This window comes from Polyergus mexicanus, unplaced genomic scaffold (assembly GCF_030449975.1).
Source record: "Polyergus mexicanus isolate NDT 795.1 unplaced genomic scaffold, iyPolMexi1.0 SCAF_11, whole genome shotgun sequence".
Taxonomy (NCBI): Eukaryota; Metazoa; Arthropoda; class Insecta; order Hymenoptera; family Formicidae; genus Polyergus; species Polyergus mexicanus.
In genome coordinates, this window is record NW_027223331.1 from 1074992 (window position 1) to 1100190 (window position 25199).

Here is a 25199-nt window from a genome sequence, read left to right on the forward strand (position 1 = left end):
TGCGCCTGTCATTATGCACGTGTCAGCAGGTCGCACGTGCGATCGATCGCGATCGAACGCGACTCTTGTCGCGAAGGGATCAGCTGATAATGACAGATCCTCTTACGAATTCGAAATCGATCTCTTTCGACGAAATTTCATGCTTGGAATAATTACAGAATTGTTTTATACTACAGAATATTTAATATTACCTTCAATTTTCAATTAATTAAATTAGAATTATTTTTATTGAAAAAGTTGATAGCACATTTTTTCCAAGCATGTCGTTAAAAATAGAGCAAATATTGAAAAGACAGGTAGATCTTGCATAAAAAATGTATCATACGTACATTTATTACATTGGTCTGGAAGTAACGCATACATTTCCAGCTTTTTGCATCAATGATTTACAACATTAGACTCACAATGAATATGCTCATTAATTCTGGCGATAATCATCTGTATTACAAAAACTTATATAAAGGATTCATCGCTTTAAGATTTTTTTCTTTCTTTCTTTAGACGCTCAAGTTGAATAATGATATATATTGTAATGAATTATTTACAGAGCAACGAGAAAACAATAATAGTTTGTCACATATCGCAATCTACAAAAAAGCGAGACTCATTGTCATCGATGATAAGATTCGCCTTATCAGTACATCATTCCGGGATGAGATGCTCTCTGGAAGAACACATTGGGATTGGCCGACAAGGTCGTGTAGAGATTTCCGGCATCCTCTGGCCTCAAGTACATACCAGGTGGCAAAACAAACGTCTCCATTGGTCCATGTACATCTGTAAATGGCATAAATATATATTAACGTATAAAATAATTACACTGTTCAACAAAAAATGACTTTTTTTCCGAACACCGGAATTATGCCTGTTTCTTATAGGTTTTTGGACTTTACCAGAAAACTTTCAATTATATTTATTTAAACTTAAGAGTTTCTTAGATCGCTGAATACGAATTCAATGTCAAAATTGTCAAATTCAAAATGATGGATTCAATATGGCGGATGACAAATCTTAAAAAAGTTTAGATTGCGATCTAAACATTTGAGTCCACCAATTTGAATTTAACAATTTTGACATTGGATTCGTATTCAGCGATTTAAAAAACTCTTAAGTTTAGGTAACAATTGAAAGCTATTTGACAAATCGTCAATGATCTAAGTCACAGCTAACTTCTGCAATACACCCCATATTTAACTATGGATATCTTATTAACCATAACCGACATCAAAAATTCCTTTTGAGGATTGAAAGTTCTAACAACATATTTTATTTTAATTGTAATAAAACTTCTCCAGCACGTCACATATTGTAGCTATAATATGACAAAGTTCGTGAAAATAGCCCTCTTTCGCAACTTCAATTGCAAATTTCTCAAAATTCTGCCGTGATGGAGAAATTTCTCCATCCGGATTCGTGTTCAGTGTCCAAAAATCTATAAGAAACGGGTAGTCCTATCTCGGTGTTTTTTTTTTGTTAAACTGTCATAAAAAAAAATGGGAGTTAATTAAACATCTAGGACAAATCGCCCATCGTTCCGATTCAGGTCCTCCGGAAATGAATTATTAACCAGTATCGGATCAGAGGAGCGAGTATCCGGTCGTAACTTTCCGTGTTTGGAGAGCGCGTGTGACTATTTTCCATTCTCGATAATAAATTATTATAATATCGATAGACAGGCGAGATATCCCGTCCGTCGAAATCGCGTCATGCGAAATCAGGACACGAAATCGTCGTTACGCCTCTCGCTCTAAACGCGGCTGTAATTTAAATCGTCGGCGTAAAGTAGGTCTCGTGGCTCTCGCAGCTGTCGTTACAAGACGATTACGCGAGTTGGTTCTCGCCTCGACTTAGAGTAGACTAGATGGGTAATTAAATTCGGTTTTCGAGACGCACGTGATAATTCCTTTCGACGTAGTAATCGGGAAGATCTTCCTCGGAGAAACGAAGTTACTATAGTGTAAATTTGTGAATGCTTCTTTTTTTTTTAATTATCCTTTTAATTTACTTTTCTCTTCTTTTGATCAATACCACACTTTCTTATATACGTTCACTTGTAACGTCTGTTGCATGCGCTACGAACTGATGACAATGTAAAGGAAACCACTTGTCAGCGAGATGTCGTGCCTCGCGTAACGAGCGAGTTGTTCTCGAGCTCGAGGAGGCTAGCGACCTTTGTACCATCGTAATACCTTGCGTATTTCACGCCTTGCACGTAATAATGAACTTTACCGTAAAGAAACGTGTCGTCAGATGCTGGACCCGTGAGACGCATATCGACGAGTGCGGTATCCTCGAGAAAATATGTTTCACACTCTACGAGAAGCGGAATAGGCTTTAACGAATTCGTGGGCGAAAGTTTGCGATTTAATTTCTCGAAAGGATTCAACCGCGAATTTCGCTAAAGCCGCGTATATACCTACGGGCACGCGCGTGTCCTTAACGTAAAATGCGTATCGCGTGGGTGAAAGTCATCCGGCTACGATTTACGAGCCATGGTTTACGTCTACGTAGTCGTATACGCGCACATTTGAGAAACGATCGTGCTCGCATCGATCCACGAGCCCATTAAGTGGAGCGATAAATATCCTTCCACGTTACTTTTACACGAGTCTAATATCCTCCTTTTATTCTTAAATATTTTTCGCTTTTATTTGTAACGCGTTGAGTAACGAGCAAACGTAACATCACGACCTCGTTACAATGATGCGTTCCCTACGAATAGAACTGAATAGCATCTAGAAATCTTGTTTACGTACGCTCGCGCTTTTCCATTATGCGTCTCTAGAAAGTGTGAAACTCCCGTTTACGTCGCGATTCTCTCTAAAAGAAAATACATCTACAATGTCGACTCTCGGACGCGAGAAGACGAAGAAGGCCTCGCGGCAGATCTTTGTCACCGAGTTGGCTCTCGTTTCACGAGAGAATCCAATCTCTCTCTCCCTAACGGGATTTATATTCTCCCTTTCCTCTTCCTTTTTCAACATCGTACGTGTAACGATGTTGACCTCCGCCTCGGACTTTCTCCCTCTTTCCCGCCGCCGTCTTTCCCCTCTTTCGTTCGCATCTCGAGGTGAAGGTCGCCGAGGGCGTCAGCGTGACGGAGGAAAAGTTTCGGGCTAGGAAATACGCGGGCAGGACAGGAAGTGTCGAGATTTTACGAACCATGCGCGCATTCTTCCTCGAGATGTGCGAAGATATTTATATTTAACGTTTTTCAGCTAGAAATAAACGATGAAACTTTAATCTATTATACTAATTAATATCAACTATAATAATAAGGTTTGTCATATAATATATGACGTCCCGATCGGGACAAATTGATACACTTTTGTCAGAGCCTGTTCCCCGCGTGACGCGAAGGACACCGACGAGGTATCCTAAGAAGAAAAAAATACAAGTACCTACGGGGTCGGCATACGACGACACACAGGGCAGTTTTGCATACGGCACGTAATAATAATACGGCCTCAATTGATTTCTGAAAATAAATAATTACAGCTTACCATCCGAGTATATTGGACTTCCTCCGTGCCTGCAGGCGCTGCATCCGGGTATCCCGGACGAGACCAGCGCGACTCGATCTGTAATTAGAAGTTTCCACGTTATGGTAATCTCAGGGGAAGCGCGATTACGCGAATTACGCTACTGTAACCGTTCATTTTAGAGCACGTCGTTTTAACCGATTGCAACCGGTTCATCGTGATCGATTTTAGTTTACTATCTGTATTCTCGATTACGATTTAAGAGGATGATCTCTTCTACCCAGAATTAACCGTTATAAGTGTAATTACAATCGAGTATTATCTATAGTGAGAATTATGTTGGTCCACTTTTAAAAGCAAAACACACGTGTCTCGTTTATTTACTTTCTCCTTCATTCTTTTATTCCCGTTTTGCGCGCCGCCGATTTCGTCGGTCGTGACCGCGTTTCCGTTATTCGGTGCGATTACGTTGTCCGATTGCGTTTAGCGATGACCTGAAAGATCTTTCTCGCGGTATCGAGCGAACGAATCGGAGCGACAATTGCTGAAAGCTTCGAGAAACGTAATCATACGGTGTGAGGATGATAAGAGAAACTTGGATTCGGTAAAAAAAAAGAGAAACGTCAAGGTGGTATCTATCGTAGCGTCTCTTCTAGCATTGGATCTATTTTTTCCAAACAACTTTCATTTTCCTTTACCGGCACTGTGATAATGCATCTTCCTCTTCAAAGACGTCTCCGCGGGCTTGAAGTGAAAGAAGGAGGGTGAGTAGCCGCTGCCGGGTAGGGAGCTGAGGGCATCGTCGCGGTCGCGAATAACAGCGGCGGGACCCTCGCGACCTAGGGCGGCCAACTGGCGTCCCTTCGGCAGGAACATCGTGAGGAAGACGAAGAGCGACGTGGCCAGGAGGCCGTAGGCCAGCCAGGCCTCTCGGTCGTCCTCGCTGCCGGCAGCGAGCGAACCGATCCCGCTGGAGACCCAAATCGGCAACGAGAGACCGACCGCCAGACCGATGAAAGCTGCCTCCCGATTATTATCCCGGACACCTCGTGCCCGAACAGCCAGACAAGCTACTGCCACCAACAGCGCTCCGGGATACCTGGAATTTAGCAACAACTGGAGAGGACGAATCTCTCTTTAGTTAAAATGTGAACGTATAAAGATCATTTATAGCTGTGAAGATAATAACTTGAAAAAAGAGACAAGGTAAAATAATCAAGATGTGAAGTATAGAAAGAGGATCATAGATGGGATAAGTTTCATTCGCAAGGGTTTACCCGAGGGAAGCCACTATCTGTCCGAGTGGAGTCTTGCAGGAGGTGGACGAGCTTTGGCCCGCTTGCTGCTGTTGCTGCATCTGGATCACCGCAGGTGGTTCGCCGTAAAACCATTGCCCGACAATGGCCACCTGCACCAACACTGCGAACACCAGCACCAGCGCCTGCAGCAGCACAACCAGGACAGAAGAAAGAGCTTCTTCATGTGCACGATTACTTCCTTTCTACAAGATTCACGCGGCCGTCCACCCCGCGTCGATCGGCGCTTTAATTAAAGGTGAACGTCCGACGGTGACATCCGGCCAGCGTGCGTTCTTTTAACCCGCACGTGTGGAATAATACGCTTTTTACCAAGTAATATGGACGATAAAGGAGCATAAAACACATGGAATTAAGTTTTTATTTTTCTACGATATATTATATTCGCTTTATCCTCTATGTCAAAAGCATGAAGAGATTGAAGTATAACTTATAATTACATCTCTCGTGTTAATTTTCGCTAATTAAATTCCTATTAATGTCACTAGCACGCGTGTGTCAACCAAACGTGTAAATGATAAAAAAATAGTGTTCTTAATTACTCGAATATAATTACATTTTGCCTATCAGTGAACGGATCGTTTCGATGTCGCGTGTTTTTAACGCGCAAAAAAAAAAAAAAAAAAAGATTTCTCTATGATCGTAAATGATCCATCGACATCATCGTACTACGATAGGTTGGAGCACGTCGAACGTGAAAAATGAATGTTTCTCCGGAAGGAGATCTCCGCAGGGCGAGAAGCGCGAGGAGAGTGCCACGCCTGTCATTCAGAGTGTGCGCCAACACAAATGCCGCGATAATTATCTTCGTGGTTTTTCGCTCACGTGTAATTAATCGTCGTATGTACGGCGCGATGACGCAACGAAGGGTAAGAAGAGTAAACGGAAGAGGAGGGAAGAAGGTTTGAGAGCCGTTCGCGATATACAAATGACCGTGCGAGATGAACGTCCGGACTGGCGAGACGGAAAGATCGACGCAATTGTCGGTGTAAAAAAGACAGGTGAAATTACATTACGGTTTTCATTTTTATATGTCTTCGATGCCTGCTTTTCATTAACCTCGTAAGATCTTATCAATGCAAATCATCATTACAAGCATCCTGAAATTATCCCGCCTTATCCGGTCTCCTTTAAGAGGACTAGGTGGTAAAAAAATTGATATCTTTTTTTATTTCTCGAAACTGTTATGTTTCCCGAGTGAAATGCTGTTTGATTTATGTCAAAATTCGCAAAATTGCGGATTTGGTAGTCGAAGAGCTCAAACTCGTTTTCGCTCGAACACAGGTAGTCGTAATCTGATAATAATTATTCTTACATAAATAATCTTAATTTTGAATATGAAATAATCGATTTTTTCTTGTTTTTAATACGATTGCTCCATTTCTACTTCGCTGCTCGAAATCATTAAACGAAGTACGTATCGAAAATCATACTTTAAAATCTTTAAATATCTTTTTCTCCATTTTTTATTTTTGTTTTGTTTTGCAGTGATAACTCAAATACAGAAGCTCAAATTAATTTGAAAAAAATTGAACATGTTTATAATATATATAATTTCGGACTGAACATCTAAAAAGAAGTCTGTGCAAATTTTAATTTTTGAGAAAAAAATCAAACAGCTCTTTTTTCGACAAAAAAGAAATTAAAAAAAAAATCGTCCTTCTATAGCCGACATTTTAATAATTTTGTTCCGATTTCTCGATATATTTTAAAGAATATTTTACAAGAAGGTCGTTGTATTACTTTTATTTTAAATAAAAATTGCTGCGAAACTTATTTAAAAATCCTTTTCGATCATCCATCTGCAGCGCCTATGCATTTTTAATCCATATTCTCAATTAAAGAAAAAAATTTTTATTGTTTACGATCCTAATAAACATTTTGTTAAAGGACAAGTCTCGATCTCAATTCATTTTTTTTTTTGTAATAAATTCCCAAAAATAAACTTTATTTTCGATAAAATTTGACTCCATAGTCCCCTTAACTGATATATGGCGATTTCTCCTTTTAATTTTAAATTCGCCATGTTAAATGTATGTGTGTTTTGATAAGTTTCATCCACGTGAAGTAAATTCATAAAGATACGCCAGCATTTTTCCATATTACACTTACATCTAAAACATTACGACAGTCTCGAAATTTGTAAAATAAAAAATTCGCCAAGTTAATCAATGAATGATTTATGATTCTAGAACCTACTATGATACAATAGATCATTCGTATCGAGGGCGTTTACCTGATAAGGAGCCGGCAGATAGACACCGCTGTTCAACGAGAGCAGGAAGACGCATTTGACCAGTAGGGCGGCGAACACGAGGGCGGCGGGCAGACCCACTAATCGGAAAGCGGCGCAGGATAGTGGATTTTGGCTGAGGGAAGCTGCAGCCGAAAGGCCCGCCAAAAGAAAGAGGCCCAGAAGTAGCGTCTGTCCCAGAAACAAATGTCGTCTATTCGGCGCCGTCGATCTAGCCTGAAACACCGGGTGAGTGCCATTAATACCGTTTTGACACTGATCTCCATATCGCGCTTTTTTCTCTGCGGAGAAGAGAGATAAAAAATGATACGCGAAACATTGTGAATAAATAAGTCGCTTACATAGCGTAATTAGACGTGTATTAAGTTTTCAAGCAAATTAATTCTTTTGCGTTAATTTTTTCACGTTAATTTTCCCAATTAAAGTAATGCAACTTGCTACGCATTTTCGAAATTGAAAAAATATTTAAAACATTCTCTACATTTTTTTTTTGAGTAAAAAATAAGAAAAAGAAAAAAGAAAGCAAGCATTTCCATTAATAAATTTCTGTATATATATATATATATATATATGATGCAAAAATAATGTATTTTTTCCCAAAACATTTCGCAAAAATCGCTGTTTCAATTAAATTTTAATTATCCATTTAATCATTTTCTCTCAATATATTTTTGAACTGGAAAATCCCGTAATTCCGATGTTAATCGATTTGATAGTCGATGGAATGTGTCAGAGGGTGTAACCAGGAGAAATCGGGATTGGTCGAACGCGGATGCAAACTGAGTCTAGGTCTCGGCGAAATTCCGTATTGACGTTGTTTATTGGAGCTTATCGAACGAAAACGATTGATAGTGTGTCGGCGCGAGATTGACGACGAGCTCTATTAATTCCGCGATCGCGGCCGCGACCGTTCGAGCGATAAAAGCCCAGCCGAGACATTTTCATTTCACTCGGAGAACAGCTGTTCTCTGTTCGACGTAAAATTTTCTAAAATTCGTATCTTCATACGATCGAAGAGGTGAAACTAAGATCGTACGATAATAAATTATATATTTATTACTCTCCAGATTTATTACTAACCCGAAAATCAAAAGGCGTTACCTTATATACATAATCAAGTATCTTAAACAAAAAGGAGAATAAAAGAGGTTGTGAGATTGTGAAAAAAACAAAAAAAAAAAACGAAAGCAGATGAGAATTCAGATGAATAATATGAGATTGAATTGAAAGATTGGATAGATAAATTCTCGAGATAATCTATGGAATGATTAAGATCAAACGCGATATATCGCGGATCGTCATTTGCGAGGCAGTAATTATAAGGATACCTAACACATCGAAGATACCATCGTTCCGGTGAATAAGAATTCCGCAGATTCGCGGAGCCCGTTAGGAATACATTTCGAAAAATAGAAGCGTCAACGTCCTTACACAGTAGAGAGAAGAGGACCCACCTTGAACAATACAAAGACCTCGAAACTGGCCATGAGGAGCATCGACGCGGCGCTCAGCGCGGCGAGCGGCAGTGCCCAGGGTCGTTGCTTCAGCAAGGACTTGGGGGTCGGTCGCATCTCCACTTCCTGGCTCTTCCTGACACCCGGCGGCGGTGACCTGAAGACGGTCACCGTCCGATTGGGAGCCGGCACGCTGATGACGCTCGCCACGCTCGCCAGGCCGTGCTGTCCGGTCTCGGACGGCACCAGGAAGAACTCCGTCGAGAGCTCGTAGTCCCGGGAGCGCGGGGTTCGGGCCGCCGTCAGGCCCGGCCAGCTGACCGTGGCCATGGCCCACGACAGGATGATCGGGCCCAGCCTCATCGGCGGTTGTCTCTGATCTCTCGCGTGTACGCTTGCGTGGATTCGTGCGTGCTTCCTGCTCGCGCGCGTGTACGTGGTGTAATTCTGATCGTCCTCGTCACCGGGATATCACGCACCGTCTCCTGCGTGCGCGCATCCTTGCACTCACGCATCCGCGAGTCAGGCTTCACCGGCTGCGTCTGTAATCATACTCGTAATTAAACGACACCAGAGGCTGATCGATCCTTATTTAGAGCCGACGATTATTTTATTTTTCACGTCACGCGTGAGCTGTGTCTTATCGACAAACGTCTTATCAACTACCTTCGCAAATGAATAAAATTTGTGTTAAGGATGTTTTGGCTGCACAATAGTAGAAAAAAACTGTCAAAAGTTTAAAAAAACATTTCTTACATTTATACTGGTTTGAAAAATTAAATAAATAAATCCGGATTATAAAAAGAATTAAAGTATCACAAAATAATATGGTTTTTAACGTCTTCATGAACAAAAATAGTTGTAATTAATATTTTTCCTAATTTATGACAAAAATTTTTTTGATCATGAATACCTCCTGAAATCAAGAGCAAGAAACGAAAAACAAACAAATAATTTGCAGAAAGAGAGAGAGAGAGAGAGAGAGAGAGAGAGAGAGAGAATATTTTTCTACAATTTTTAGTAAATAACTTTTAAACGAGTAAGTGGATCTAAATCAAGTTTTGCAAAAATATTTATTACAGTTTTCTTAATATATGTAAAAAATTTCATTTCATTGGCAATGTTTTTTCCTTGTCAAATTTGTCAATAAATGCTACAATATACAATTTTCCATAAGTATTAATACTAACTTTAAACTTGAATAATTCCCAAACCGTTAAGAAAATTGAGCTCAGGTTTTGTACAGATATTCAGAAGAAATAGTAGGATCGATCAACGAAATTTTCATGCTTTCGTAAATGTTTTGACATATGGACACATACATCCTTAAAGATTGCGATGAATGAAGAGCAAGTTTCAACACATATCTGCATAAAGTTTAATTCGCTCAACGTTTAAGGGAAGCGTCTCCGGTTTTTCCCTCCGGGGGAGGGAAATTCTCATCAACCAAGGAATGCTGGATGGCATTAATAATGATTTACAATCTCTTTCCGCTGGTCTCGCGTGTCAAACTCGCTTGTGTGACTCGGCCCGCTTATACGTGTACACTTAAGCCTTTCGAATAGTCTCAATCATATCATCTCAGTGCACATCGGGGCTATCAAAGATGCAATTTTCCTCCGGACGCATCGTGTCCCGACGAGACTCGAGATAACCGCGCCCTTCGTCTTAACGCGATTTATCAGAGGTGTTCCGGATCTTTCAGACAATACATACGTAATATCCCGACCGGGTCGCGACCGAAAGGAGCGGGAAACCAAGAAAAAAGATCGATGGATCGTCGTGTTAATGATCAATTAAGCCGCTTCTCGTGACTTATCCTATAGAAGGTAGGTAGGTACAAGCGATCTATATGCGCTAACGCCGTTAATCGCAACGCTGTTAATTACGAGCCTGCTCAATCGCGCTCGGAAATTGTTTAATAACGCGAACACGTTAGTCGCGGATGCGGACGAACTATCTATACTTATCTCCGGGGCCAGGCATGACCGATTCGCGGGGAGAGAGGCGCGGGGGGACTCGCCTGGCCTAACGCCATTAATTATTACGAACAGGGTCAGCCGTAAGTAGAGTGAAGCACGAACCGAGTAATACACGACGAAGAAGCGTAAAGATCATCAGGTATCGCGCGCGCTCTTCGACTTCACGCAAAAATCGTAGGTTTTGATCGATTCAATTTTTCATTCTCAGCTTCCTCGCGATCGAGAAGTAATCGTATAAAATTGATCACAATTTGCGCAAATTAATACACTGTTTATTTTGAGGGATACCAAGTGCGTGTTGTTTCGTATTAATATTGTAAAAAGATGTTCCCTAACGGAGAGGATTCTTACAGGCTCTTCTTCAGCATCGAGCTTTTCTCTCGTGGATCCACCGAGCTATTCGGACTCATTCCTTCCGATCCGATCGCGTGCGCTCCATCCACAGGATTCGTTATCCAGTTGTCGCAGGCTCCTCGCGCGTATCCTTTCGCGATGTTTTTTTTTCTTTTTTCTTCAAGATCCAGAGGGTTACATGTATGGCGCGGATGAATAAATTCCTCTGTTCATAGGAAATTTTAGTCGGGACCGACGAGTTCGAGGACGATGACCGATGGTCGGTCGTTTTCGAGCGAAGCGCACGTTGCGAACGCTGCGCTCCTACTGAGGTCGACGCGTTGGCATTCGCGATGGCCAAACCGAAAGCGGACTGGAGTCAGTTCCGTTCCGGAGGTGAGGCCTATCCGTTACAGAGAAGTCGGGGAGATGGTGATGACGATGCAGAGTCGGCGGCGGTGGCGATGGAGAAGAGCAGGAACGGATAGTGAAAAGAAATTCCTTCCCGTACGACATCCAATTAAATCGTATATCGATTTCTGCATAAGAGAAAAAAAATATTCTGTATAAACATTATTACAATTATTTATTATTAAATGAATGAAAAATTGGATTATCGATTGGTTCTGAATTTTATCGAAACTAATAATTAATAATCTATCGAATATTAAGGATATTTTTAAGATACGAGTTGATTTATTTGATTTGATTGATTTGATTTATTGATTTTCCAGATAAATTGAGAGAATAGATAGGAATGATATGTAATTGCACAGGCTCGCGAATTATTCCGCTGATCCGCCCCTGCTGAGCGAAGCGAGGTAGAAGGGCTCTCCGAAAGAACGAGAGAGAAGGGCCTGGCAAAGCTGATCCTTCGACGTCGAGGACCGACCCCGGCGATGCATTTACATATCTTACGTGTAATAATCTCGAAAAAGTTTTAACAATGGCCCGAGATCCGCCGCGGTCGAACGAAAGGCGAGGAGGTGCAAAGACGAGAATGAGGGAGGAAACGTTTAACGAACCGTCTGCAATCTTCGAGGATGACAGAGGCACATCCACGAGAACCATTTCCGAGTAAATTCCATCAGGCGTTCTTAAGTAGAAACGTCGCGCGAATCGACTTATCCGAAATTCTAATTAAAATTCTATTAATTGAGGGGTCCAGTCTACAGTATGAAAAATTAATTTTTTTTTTTTTTTTTTTTTTTAAGGATATTACAAGGTCTATCGAAAGTTTGTAAAAAAATTCCCTGATTTTTCAGGTAATTTGTTCAAAATTCCAGGTAAAATTAGAGAATTTTTAGATGAAACTTTTTAAAGTGTCATTTTTTTTGTACACGTTTTCTAATTTTCACTCATACAAAGGAAAAATAAACCATTTAAATTTTAAATATTAAATTTAAAAATATACTGGAAAGAACTGAATGACTTTTGTAAGATAAGCATTTTTCATTTGCATAATATTTTCATTTTTTATCATTAATTGTAAGAATTACAATAAAAAATGTGTACTTGGTATTGTGTATTCAGTATTTTTTGCTATGACAATGAATATACAATATAATCCAAGAGAGAAAGATATATATATTTATAATATATTTGAAACATATAATTCACAATCATTGGCCAATCAGATTGCCGATGCTTGCAATATAAGAACAAAATGATCGAAGAGAGAATTTTTCCCTGAATTCGAATAAAATTCCATGAGAATTCCCTGATTTTTCAAGGTAAAAACGAAATTCCAGATTTTCTAAGCTTTTCCAACGAATAGACACCCTATATTGACTTTTCTGTCATTTTACATATGTTTTTATTGACGTTTAAACGGTACGTCAGTATTTTTATATTGCTGCTGCAATAAAATAAAAAGTAATTTCGCGTAAAAAACGAAATTACAAACGTCGCTCTCTGCCCCAAAGAAGCTGGATCCATCACCGTAAAAGGAGGGAAGCGTATTCGGGATTTCGAGATTTGAAGGTTCGATATTTATGTTTCCTGTCGGCTATCTGTAACATTGTTGCGAGATGTGCTTTTTCGCGTGCGCAAGCGCGACCATAAAAGAAACGTGCGTAAAAATTCACCGCGTATTCTTGTTCGCGTGTCTCGCCGTAAATCAGCCCGTGAAAAAGGGGGAACCGGCGATTTTTTTTTTTAAATCGAGGTCCGACAACCGCAACTCGTGCGCCGAATTGCTCTCGAGTATAACGTGTGATAAAAGATAAAACAGCGGATGCATATCGTAGATGAATCTTACTTATATTTATTTTTGCAATCGATACATCCTTGGATAATTCGCGTTCGGACAAAATAATGAAACTTTTGATTATTTATTTAAATTATAATTGCAGTAAAAAGTAGGTACTTTTAATTGTATCTCGATACCAATTTAGTTATTAGTTTCGTCATATAATTGATTTCACTTAACTCCATTTAATTTAATCGGTAAATTTAATTCAGAGAGGAAAAACGAGCAAAGGGACAATTCCGCCTTTCGTTTCGATGTTTTGCGAAAGGGAGATTCGCCGCGCCGGCGACATTGTTGAGCAGAAGAGGCAAGAAACGCGAGAGGTATGTTAGGCGCTATCGCGGCGTGGCCGACGGCGACGTACGTACGGTTTGTGTCCGGTTTTCGAGACAAAGAGTTCGTCGAACCCTGGGCCGGGGCTCGTTCGATCGGCGACGCGGCTACCGAACGTGCCGCGTGACGTGCGACGCGTGCACCCACGTGCGATCATAGCGTGCGCTACTCGCACGTGTCGCACACGGGAGAGAATTGCAAGGAGGCGAACGATAAGTTTTCGATCGCGAGGAGGATCGATCATGTCGCGATGATGATTCGCAAGAAAAAAAAAAAAGAGAGAGAGAGAAAAAAAATAGTCGTTTCAAAATAAATTTTTAAAAGCTTAAAAAAATATTTAACATAGTCTTAAATAAAATTTAAGATTACACATTCCTGTGTTTCGTTACGAAAGAATCGGGAATTCGAGAGCCGGTTGAGGAGAAATATGGAGTCTTCGTAAAGAGTATCGGAAAACGAGACTCCTTTCAGAGTGTCGCGTCTGGTGACGTCTGGCCACACCCGGCCACTTTCTCCGCCAAAGTTATTCCAGTATCATAAGTTACTACCCTTAATGACGCAAGCTGCCCACGCGATCTAGCGTGTTGGTGCTCCGGCGCCTTTTCATTCTGGACGAACCGCGAAAGGTAAGAACGAAAATTAGGGCGCAAGAAAGAGCAATTAAGTTGCCGGTGACGGGCAGGTAGCAGATTACCCGATCGACCCTGACCGAATTTCGATACTTAATTCCGAAATCCTTGTCCCTGAAAATACTCGAAGTACATATTTCGCGGAAGAAATCAGATTGAGAGAAGCTTCTCAACGTATTACATTATCTTGCGTAATATTTGATATAGATGTACATTAATAAGGAATATTTCTAATTATAGCTTTCTATTTTACATTGCTTATTCGGAGTGCTCTATTCCCTGGAAAAACATGGAAAACCTGGTTCTCAGGGAATTTTTTTATACTTGGAAAAATCAAGGAATTTTCATGGAATTTTGTTGGGACTCGGAGAATTTTTTTTAAAACTCTCTCTTCGATAATTTTGCTTTTATATTTTATAAGCAGTAGACAATTCGTCAATAAGCCATGTTGTGAATTATGTATTTGAAATATATTATAAATATATATCTATCTCTGTTTATATATTCAATGTCTTAACAAAATATTAAAGATGCAATACATATTCTTTGTTTTAATTTTTCGCGATATGAAATATGAAAACGTTATGCAAGTTAAAAAATTTATCTTAACGAAAGCTATTCAGTTTTATTTTCAATACATTTGTAAATCTAGCGGAGTTTAAGTACTTGAATAGTTTTGTATTTTTCCTTCGTATGAATGAAAAGCGTTAGAAAGCGCGTACAATAAGAAAAAAATTATTTTAGAAAATTGTATCAAAAAATAAGTTTAAAAAATATTCTCTTCATCTGGAATTTTAAAAATATCTAAAAGATCAGAGAATTTTCAGGATTTAAGTAGACACCCTGTTATTGTTATTACAAAAAAATTATTGAAATATTATGTGCGCATAAATTATATATATATATATATATATATATATATATATATATATATATATATATATATATATATACTTGATATTTCGATTATTTAGAAATTCATCAGATCCAGCATGTCGAAAACGAATAACTAAATAATATTTTACGCGCAAAACGCAGACCAAAATAATCAAATTTACCAAGCCAGGTGCGACGTCGGCGAAAAATTTCCGGCTGGAAGAAATCGTCGGCCGTCTCTGCTTCATTCGGCCGTGCGAAATTCCTTCCTTCGTCTTAGAGGAACCTTAAAATTGCGGCGCGCCGAATCCCTGGCGTTCCTCTCTCTCTCTCTCTCTCTCTCTCTCTCTCTCTCTCTCTCTTCCGAACCAGAGAGAGGAGCGGAGTCGCTTGCAACCGGTTTCGACTAAAGCTAAATAAAGGCATGCGAGAGGAGGACACGGTCGTGTCGATAATTACGCCGTTGAAAAACTTTGCTCGCAAATTTTTATCGCGTTATCACCGTTGCTTCAAAATTTAGCGCTGTTCCCGTTATTGCGACAACGTCCGCTGCTCACGAATTAAATATGTGAATACGTATTAACGCGCGCGTTTCGATGATGCGCCGTTAGTTTGGAGTGTATATAATTAAAAGACATAATCATAAAAACGAAATTTGAAATTCCGAGAAAGACGGGCTCGTTATATAATCTTCGACTCGGAGAGATCGTAGCCCGCGAGCAGCGACGATGTGTTGAAGCGAGCGAAGAAAGGAACTTGGCCCTTAGGCGCATCCTACCTCTCTCGTAACTTAACCCTTTGATTTTCCTTTCCCCTTTCCCATCTACGAGCTACGGGGTTCGATAAATCGAGGCTTCCATCGCGGATTCATTTGAATATAAATCCAACTGTCCGCGTTCGCTGGAGGAGATGCTTTCCTTCGCGCGGGATCGGGAAAGAACGATAAGGGACGGACGAAGAAGAGGCGAAAGGGAAAGTCCTTTTTTCCCCTGTTGGACGACCGCAAACCGACCGCGACGGTTGGGTCATGCCGAGAGAAGACCCGATTTTTAGCGGTTTTATTTTCGGTGGATTCTCTCGTCGCCTCCTCTCCCGATTCCCCTCTTCCCGCTCTCCTTCGGCGATTTTAATGCCCCCGCGACGTCTACGGCTCGGGCGGTCCCCTCTCGGTGACCGATTACGCGCCGCATCCTGACGAAAATCCTTTCTGACGATTTCATACGCGTACAATCGCATCTTCATTTGAAATTCCATCGGCCCTCTTGCTCGCCCGGGGACGTACGAGATTGCAGTAGCATCTACATTGCATAGGATGCAGCTGCGCTGCGTAATAATCTCGTAAAATTCCGAAACGATCGTTCGCCCTTGGAATGTTTTTTTTTTCTTTTTCATTGAATAATACAATATTAAGGGAGCATACCCGTTTGAACTCTCGAAAAACTGAATACATTTTCGAGATTTTTTCTTTTTTTCAGCGCAACAACTTGATAAAAACTTTTAATCTTTTTACGATATTAATACAATATTATTAAAAACTTAAGTAAAAATTTTCAGCTTAAAAAATTTTCTTTAAAAAGCAAATATTTGTAGATTTATATTTTCATGCACGGTGTACATGAAAACTCGGGCTCAATTTTTTTGTCATAAACAAAAAAATATGGATTTTTTTTCGATAGGTCGCCATATTTTATTCTTTAAATTTTTAAAGAAACGCTTGGATAACAAATAGCTATTAATATATTTAATAAAAAAAAACTTATATTTTTTATTTGGAATATGATAAACGAACGTTTTCATGCACACTGTGTGCAGCCATCTAAAATTGGAGGAGCAAATAACTTAAAAAAAAAAAAAAAAAAAGAGGAGAATTTTTATTTAAGTACTTAATAATATTTTATGTATAATTTACTTAATAATAATAATATTGTATTACTTAATAATATTGTATATTTGATAATTGTAAAAAAAAATAAAAAGTTTTTATCGACTCGTTACGCTGCAAAAAATCTAGAAAATATACTCATTTCTCGAAGATTCAAACGGATGTACCCCCTTAAACTGGAATGAAACGACGAGTACACGTGCGATAAAAGAGAAGTTGACAAGAATATTTCGCTGTGTGACTATCCTTTTCTAAATGTCTGTTAATCGATATTAAATTGTCAAGGAGAACAATGGTGCTATAAAAGTCTTGGGAGGTGGAGAATATAACGATCGTAATAATTTCACCGTATTAATCTCGGCTGCAATTTGTACGCGCGGCCGCCATATAATATCCGAGCGTGATTGTCGCCAGAAATAAAGCAAACGCAGCGGCGATGCACCATACCGCCGTGTGTTTTACATCCGTCGATACATGGAGAACGGCGCGCATTATTCAAGAAACTTTTCTTAGACCGGCCAAGGTCGAAAGCTCGCCGCCGGAGTCGTATCGGGGAAGTCGACGAGAGGAAGGCGTGTACCGCGCGCACACGAAAGGGCCGGGTCTTCTTCTTATGATCATAAATATCGCGCATAAATATTGCGTATGTACTCCATAAATTCGATGCCGCTGTTCCACGACAAAAAAAAAAAAAAAAAAAAAAACCGAGCGCGCTGTAATTAAACGCCACGTTGTCCCAATTTGCATTATTAGCGAATCGTCCTTGAGCTTTCCCAGACAGAGGTTCCTGATTTACTCAAACAACGCTTCTCTAGCCTCTGACCGAGAAGTCGATTAACCCTTTACTCTTATCATGTGTCTCCATTTGACGATATTGATTCGTACAATTCGCTGGATAGCGAAATTGACGCGGTACCATCGGTTTTATCGAAACGGGATGTCAGAGATATGCGGGAGAGAAATATACGCGCGCGCGCGCGTGAATGTAAAATCGCAAGGCCCCCTCCCCCCCCCCGTTCGTTCCCCGCGTGTCTACGTGCGCTCACGACGGACTAACGATATTTATTATACGTCGGCAATGAATTATGGGCCGTTAAGTTCGCCGTCGTGATGGGACCCCTTCGGCCCGAGCGCGAGACGTGAGCATCGCCACCGCGCCCGCACGCCCGGGGGAAAAACGCAGGACGGGGCCCCGCGATCGTACACGTAGACTCTCTCGTGTAGCCCCCGCGAAATGAAATATTTATTCCATTACGACACGGCAGTATTGTAATACGCTTGAACCGCGTTGCATTTTTTGCGACCCACCTTCGGCGAAGTTACCACGATACGGTCTCGCCCTCGCACTGGATCAAAAAGAGAGGTTCATCAGCCTGATTATCGCACTGACATTGCATCTACGATTTCTACGAGGTGTGCTCGCTATAACGTCGTCATTTTCTTATGCTCGTGTAGCGTGCCTTTAATTTATACGGAATTAATTTTAAAATTATTATATTATTTAAATATTCTTTGACAAAAGTAGAAAAGGTGTATCAAGGTTTTTAAAAAAAATTAATTGAAGATATTAAAAATATATATGTCATAAAAAAAGGAAGTATCGTAAAAGATTTCAAAGACCGCTTTGACTTTAATTTATACGGAATTAATTTTAAAACTATTACATTATTTAAATATTCTTTGAGAAAAGTAGGAAGGGTGTATCGAATCGCAATTTTATTGCATATTACATTTAATTCTTGTATAGCTTTCGACTAAGATTTGCAAAAATTTAAATAGAAAATTGATTTCGATAATTTGAAATTGAGTTGTAAAGTGTAGCCTCAAGATTTTTCGAAAAAGAGAAAAAAAAATAATTGAAGATATTAGGAATATATGTAATATAAAAAGAAAGTATCGTAAAAGATTTCAAAGACCGCTTTGAGTTTAATTTATACGGAATTAATTTTAAAACTATTATATTATTTAAATATTCTTTGAGAAAAGTAGGAAAGTTATATCGAATCGAAATTTTATTGCATATTATATTTTATTCTTTAGATGTATAGCTTCCGACTGAGATTTGCAGAAATTTAAGTAGAACACTGATTTCTATAATTTTAAATTCAGTCGTAAGCGTAGTTTCAAGATTTTTCGAAAAAGAGAAAAAAAAGATTAATTGAAGATATTGGGAATATATGTCATAAAAAAAGAGAGTATCGTAAAAGATTTCAAAGACCGCTTTAAGTATGCATTGAAATGTGCGAGATATCGATCTAGATTTCTCAGATTATTTTCAAAGAAAATAAATTCGAAGAAGCATGCGAATCGTAAAAAGAAAAAATGGTACGAAAGAGTTCACTGACAATTATACGATCCAGATTCTGAATCGTAATTTATCGTTGGATATCGAAAAAAAGGCGATCTTACGATCGTCTTCACCGAATCAGAAGCTCGTTTGAGGTACCGCTGTCCACGCTTTCACGGAGAAGATCCCTCGTCGCGGCGCTTCCTCGGTTCGCTCTTACTCGTGGGAAATCGCACCGACAACGAGTTTAACTGTCCTCGATAACGGTAAAGTCGCGGCACTCGCGAAAAATTGCGCGTTTACGAGTCCCCATAGCCCATAGATTTTCGTCAAAAAACCGGCTCGGTTTCTTCCCCCGACTGGTTACGCCCATCTCATTGAATTACGAAAGAAATAATCCGCTGGACATTAAACACAACGCGCGTTTACTGTTACGACGGTCCACGGGAAACACGACGATATTGGCGTCCAGCTGTCGTTCGCCCGGATACCCGCTTACTCGCGCGAGCACATTTTACGAGGGACGCCCGAAATTAATGACCCTACGTGTCTCCTTTTCCTCCTTCCCGGCTTTTATCATCGATATTTTTTGAATAATAATGAATTGAGTCAAATTTACATTTAAGTTATTAATTTGTCATGATTAAGAGTTGGCCGATATTTTTGTTTCTTTAGCGATGCGGTTATTAAATACGGATAAAATCGCTAAATCCCGTATATAAAGATTTATTGACGTTTGATATTTATTATCGATAATGTATTAATTAATCTTCTACACAAGATTTGCGCGATCGAGCAAATAATCAAGAGTATAGCAGTCGCTGGGAAATCTACGCACTCTGTTTCTATATGTAAAATACAATTCCCACTACTAATCTGAACATGCCAGCTGGATGACATTCCGTATCGGTTCGTGACGCAACACGATTAATTCACGATAAACAGAAACGAGTTTCCGTCGATCACAGGGAAAACGGCAGGCTCCACGAAAGAATTCAGTCGACATCATGGAAGGTCTGAGTGAAGGCGATAGAGCTATCTTGAACACAATCTTTGATCCGCTTCAATCGCTTGGTCTGTCTGATTTTTCACAACAAGTTGGTACGTGACGCAAGATGATACATAATATAGTTATAGACAATAATGACAATCACATTATTACAGTACTTTACATTAGAGTACCTAATAAAATAAAAAATTCATAAAGTTATGAATATATTAATATATAATATTGTAATAAATTTAATATCGACAAATCGCACTCGTAATTGATCAAAAATATATTTCAAAATTTCTTAAAATATTTTTCGAGAGTATATATGTATCTATAATATAATAACGCGAATGATAATGCTTTGAATATTTGTTACTTCGTTGCGTGATCCTCAAAGTTGAAATTGGCGTTCGGTTTTAATGACGGCGCAAAATCGCGACTTATCGCACTAGTTAAACTCGACTCGAAACCGCAAACTCGTCGGATTGTTCGAAAAATCTGCAAGTACTTAAAGCCCGTAGGTAACCGCATTTGTCTGGCGCAGAAGTGTGTCCTAGCGGTTTATTCTCACGCGAGATATCCAGATTGTCATGAATATGTAAAAGACCACGCGCGACGCAATAACAGATAAATTTTCTTATTACTATACAACTCTCAAGGTTTTGCGCGCTACACGTGTTGACACTCAACTTTTTATAAATTACGCAGCAGAAGATATATTAATATAAAAAACTTGGTTTTTTTTTCAATATCACGTTAAGAAGAGACGACGGATAATTCCGAGGAGGATCATTTGGAACCGCACATATCAGAAATCGTGAAGAAGGCAATAATCTGCGCAGAAGCGAAGAACTTTGACGAGTCGTTTCGACTTTTTGACGAAGCTCTGAAGCAAGCGCCTGAATCACCGTCAATTCTAAACGACAAAGCACAAGCATTACGTTTGGCGAATCGAGACGAAGGTATTTCGAAAATATATCGTGACGTAAAATAAAGTTTCATATATACTTGCGCGCGAGAAAGACGAAATTCAATTATTGCATTCCGTCACTAGAAGCTTTGAAGCATCTGCATCTGGCGGTGCAACTGAGCCAAGGAAAAGGAAGAGCGGGCACCCAAGCGCTCTGTCAACGTGGCGCTCTTTATCGATGGATGGGACAGAACGATGAGGCCAAAAAAGACTTCGTACGCGCAGCCAAGGCTGGTTCAAATTTCGCTAAATCACAATTGGTCGCTCTAAACCCTTACGCGGCCATGTGCAACGCGATGCTGCGCGAGATCACTTCCAAGGCCAATTGCACTTAATCTATGGGATCGCATCTCGAAACACAATGACTATTTAATAGATAACGCTTTATTTTCTCTTTATTTCGATATAGATAAACTCAACGACCGGTAGATCTACGTGCAGATCTTGATATAATGGTATAATCGCAAAGTATAATCATAATAATAACAATGATATTCATTAGAAATTTCGCATAAAAATATAAATTATCCGTCTGTATCAAATCAGGAAAATATATTTCTTTGTAAAATTGAATCTCTTTTCTGCTAAAAAGGAACTCGCGCTAAATTGACGAACGACGAAGAAAACATCAAGTTCTGTGTACCCGTAAGATTCCTTCTCTTCCAGCTAAATCATCTCTCTCCCTGGATTCAAAATGATTTATATCAAATTGAGAGAACTCCTTGTAAAATTAATTAACAATATGCTAACTGTCGGTAGACATGGATCGCGTTGAGAGATTGAAGACTTGAAACAATACTCATAATTTATTCAATGGAAACTGAGAGAGATATACGCTCAATAACGCAATTACACCTAATAATGATTCTTTCGAATTACACACATAGAATAAAATATGTCTTATCACACGTTTTCTAAAGATAATATTTTACAATCACACCAGTTATTGGAAATTCTTTTCTCGTGCACAAAAGTCACAAGCGGTTTCTGCTCACTCGTCCTTGATCGTACTTAAATGCAACAAAATCTGGAGAATCTGCTATGATCGGTTTTTCAAATCCGTGCGTTAAATTGAAGTCCAATGACCGGGTTAACGCACCGCAAGAATATATCGGTTTCAGCGATGATTAATGCGACAATTAATACTAGCTGTTTGTTCCAGAAAACATGATTGCCCAGCCTACCTGTCTTAAACCATAACAAAATCTCGACCTGTATTCGATTTCTCGCTTTCCGAGCCTTCCTCGCTGCCGTCCTCTCCTTCTGCCGAATCAGACGAAGCTTTCCTCTCCTCACTTGGCAAAGATAATTCCTCGATTCGCTCTTCTTCTTTAGGCGCTTCCATTGCGCTAGATGTCTCTTCACTGAAAAGTTATAAATTATATAATATTAGATATATACAATATGTCTAATTAATTATATAAATCGTGAGACTTACGAATGAAGTAATGGCGCATCCTCAGAATCTGAATCCTTTTCCTTCTTTCTTTTCTTTTTACTGACTTTCTTGTCACTATCGGATGTTGGGCCATAATATTCGTACTAAAACGATATTTTCGCGTTAATAAATTTATATTATTGTTATATTATGACAATTAGAAATATGAAGAAAATTATTAACCTGATATAATGGCCAGAAGGATGCGAAGAAGCCAACATCGGCCGTCAAGTTAGGTAGTAGCCACAGGTGACATCGACCTAATGTGGGAACCCATAGAAGACAAAATACAATCATTCTGATAATAGCCAATGCTAATATGAATACGAGGAATCCCGCGGCGGCGACGCTTAGGTAATATACGCCATGACGGATAGTTAACGGCCACAATGGGAAGAGACAGACCCCTATCGCACCTAAGACTACCAACGTGCCGAAAAACCAATAATACACAGGAATTGGCTCATATATCCACACATATGCATCGTTACAATCCACAAAGAATTGATCCATGTGCATTTCTAGTCTTACCTGGAAGCAAACATGCTTTTTATCGCAAAAAAAAAAGGGGGAAGATTATATCTAAGCTATATTGCTTACTTTTGGCTTTTTCTTATGTTCTTTTCGTTCCTCGGCTTTCTCTTCGCTTTTCTCATCTTTCATAGTAACTGCATCTTTATTCTCCTTCAAATCTTCCTTTTCAGGTTTCTTGTCATCTTTAGCCTTCTTTTTAATACCCCGCATTTTATTGAGTTCCTCCTCCGAAATCACTACTTTCTTGGCTCTATGAAAGAACTTGTGCCTCAACATCAGATCCAAGAATTGGGAGACCTGCTCCCGATTCTCAAACACCGTGGTCCAGGGTGAATTTTCCAATAAAGCATCAATCGCACGCGAGCCAGTAAAGTATTCGACATTGTGAGTCCTATCGAACTTTGTCTTCTTCGATGGTACATTGCTGCGTATCCACTTTGCTACCGCATACTCCTCCTTGGATGGCTTGTCTTGGGCAACCTTTGTGTCCAAACTCGCCACTTCCTATTGAAAATAATAACTTTCGTTAGAAACTATGCTTTGTACGCCGCGCACGAATTAGACCGACGAAAGGAAGAAGGCGAATTAATCCGCGATTTTTCAGATCAAAAAGTACCGCGTGCGCTGATCTACGTCACGCGAGATCACGTTACGTCTATCGGCGCGTTTAAAGAGTCGACACGGTACGTGTCAAACGTGTCCAAATGCGAATTAACCGATCGAAATCGTCGTCCGCGATCATTCGCGGTCCATATGCGATCCTTACATCTTTTCGCTTCCTGTTTTTCTTACGCTCCGCCATGCCGTGAATTTTGCGTCACGCTTGCGCGCACAGATCCGTTGCTCACGCTGTCGGCCACCGAAGCTGCTGCTGCGAACTGGCCTCGAACAGGCATATGCGAACTGCGCGCTGCGCGTCCCTCCAAGCGAGCACCGTTTCGGAAACGATTCTCAATTCTCACTGATCCTCACGACCTCACGATTCACGAAACGCCTCTGGCACGCAGTGTTGTTCTCGGGGACGCTTTTTTCGCGCATGCGCAGCGCAGTGGTAGAGAAATCCAGCGACGGCGTATATAGTTAGTACGTAGTGTGCATACAAGGGCAATTAGGCGCGAAAGTTTTGGCGGGTTCCAGAGGAGGCTAAACATAGGCTAGATAAATAATAATAAATAGATATTATTTTTTTATTAGTATGGAAGATAAAAACAAAAAAGAAGCCATTAAGAAAGAAAGACATTTTGTTAATGCGTGGCTAGATGAAGATAATTTTAAAGGATGGTTGGCTCTCCATCCAACTGAAAATAAAGCTTTTTGCAATTTATGCAATACTACCATCAGATGTAGCAAAACAAATTTAATACGGCATTTGCAAAGGGTCAAACATATACAACAAGTAAATCTTCAAAGCCCCGATCATAATAATAACAATGGTCTGCATAGTGATAAAGTTAAATGCGCGGAAATAAAATTAGCAGCATTTTTTTCGGAACATAATATTGCTTTTTATATTGCAGATCATTTAATTTCTTTATTTTTAACATTATCTCAGTAGAGGTTCCATAGCACCCTTTTTCTTATAAACGTGACACATACCTAAAGGCCACATTTAATGCGCATGCGCGAAAAAAGCGTCCCCGAGAACAACACTGCTGGCACGTCTCGCACCTCGCACCGTGGGGCATAGTCATATATGTAATACTACTCAATACTAGAATTCTAGATTATTAGAGAGGCGCCAACTTGTTCCACTTCCTGATTGGTCGATTAAAATAGTCGCCATGTTAGAATACAAGCGTCACACGTACAGCCTGACAGCTGTCAATCAAATGTGGTTGTGTAATATTAAAAGTTTAAATAAGTATATAATTTCTTGTTACCACGGTAAGTAGAAATGTCTTATATATGTTATATATGAAGAAATTAAATTGCACATATTTAAATATTATTAAATATTATTATCTGTTTCGTGCTCCTTGCGTTCTCTCTCGCTCGTACAGAGCATAGCTGTCTTTCGTCATGCTACGTGCGAGCGAGAGAGAACGCAAGGGGCGCGAAACTATGTCTATGGGTGGGGGTAGAATTGGCGCCTCTCTGATAATCTAGGACTCTACTCGATGCTACTATATTGCTAGTTACTATTGACGTATCTTGCCAATAAGCGGCGTTGGCGAAAACATCAAG

General features: G+C 39.8%; 3 protein-coding genes across 4 annotated transcripts; 1 reads left to right on the forward strand and 2 right to left on the reverse strand.

The window, feature by feature from the left end:
• Positions 1-382: 382 nt before the first annotated feature.
• Positions 383-16269, reverse strand: LOC138937454 (uncharacterized). The gene is made up of 8 exons (XM_070303763.1): positions 15093-16269; positions 10840-11360; positions 8507-9048; positions 7035-7268; positions 4760-4923; positions 4181-4581; positions 3504-3581; positions 383-777 (listed from the first exon to the last, which is right to left on the reverse strand). The coding sequence occupies exons 3-8, from the start codon at positions 8867-8869 to the stop codon at positions 635-637; spliced, it is 1383 nt and encodes a 460-aa protein (XP_070159864.1). The 5' UTR covers positions 8870-9048; positions 10840-11360; positions 15093-16269; the 3' UTR covers positions 383-634.
• Positions 16270-20020: 3751 nt separating this feature from the next.
• Positions 20021-21616, forward strand: LOC138937456 (tetratricopeptide repeat protein 36-like). 2 transcript variants are annotated; one of them, XM_070303766.1, is made up of 3 exons: positions 20021-20180; positions 20838-21035; positions 21128-21616. In XM_070303766.1, the coding sequence occupies exons 1-3, from the start codon at positions 20087-20089 to the stop codon at positions 21376-21378; spliced, it is 543 nt and encodes a 180-aa protein (XP_070159867.1). In that variant the 5' UTR covers positions 20021-20086; the 3' UTR covers positions 21379-21616. The 2 variants fall into 2 exon arrangements, with proteins under 2 accessions (XP_070159867.1, XP_070159866.1); XM_070303765.1 differs by having other exon boundaries at positions 20026-20180; positions 20835-21035.
• Trp1 (translocation protein 1) lies at positions 21482-24013 on the reverse strand. Its single transcript, XM_070303764.1, has 5 exons — positions 23782-24013; positions 23082-23519; positions 22665-23012; positions 22482-22585; positions 21482-22407 (listed from the first exon to the last, which is right to left on the reverse strand). The coding sequence occupies exons 1-5, from the start codon at positions 23815-23817 to the stop codon at positions 22233-22235; spliced, it is 1101 nt and encodes a 366-aa protein (XP_070159865.1). The 5' UTR covers positions 23818-24013; the 3' UTR covers positions 21482-22232.
• Positions 24014-25199: the final 1186 nt, after the last annotated feature.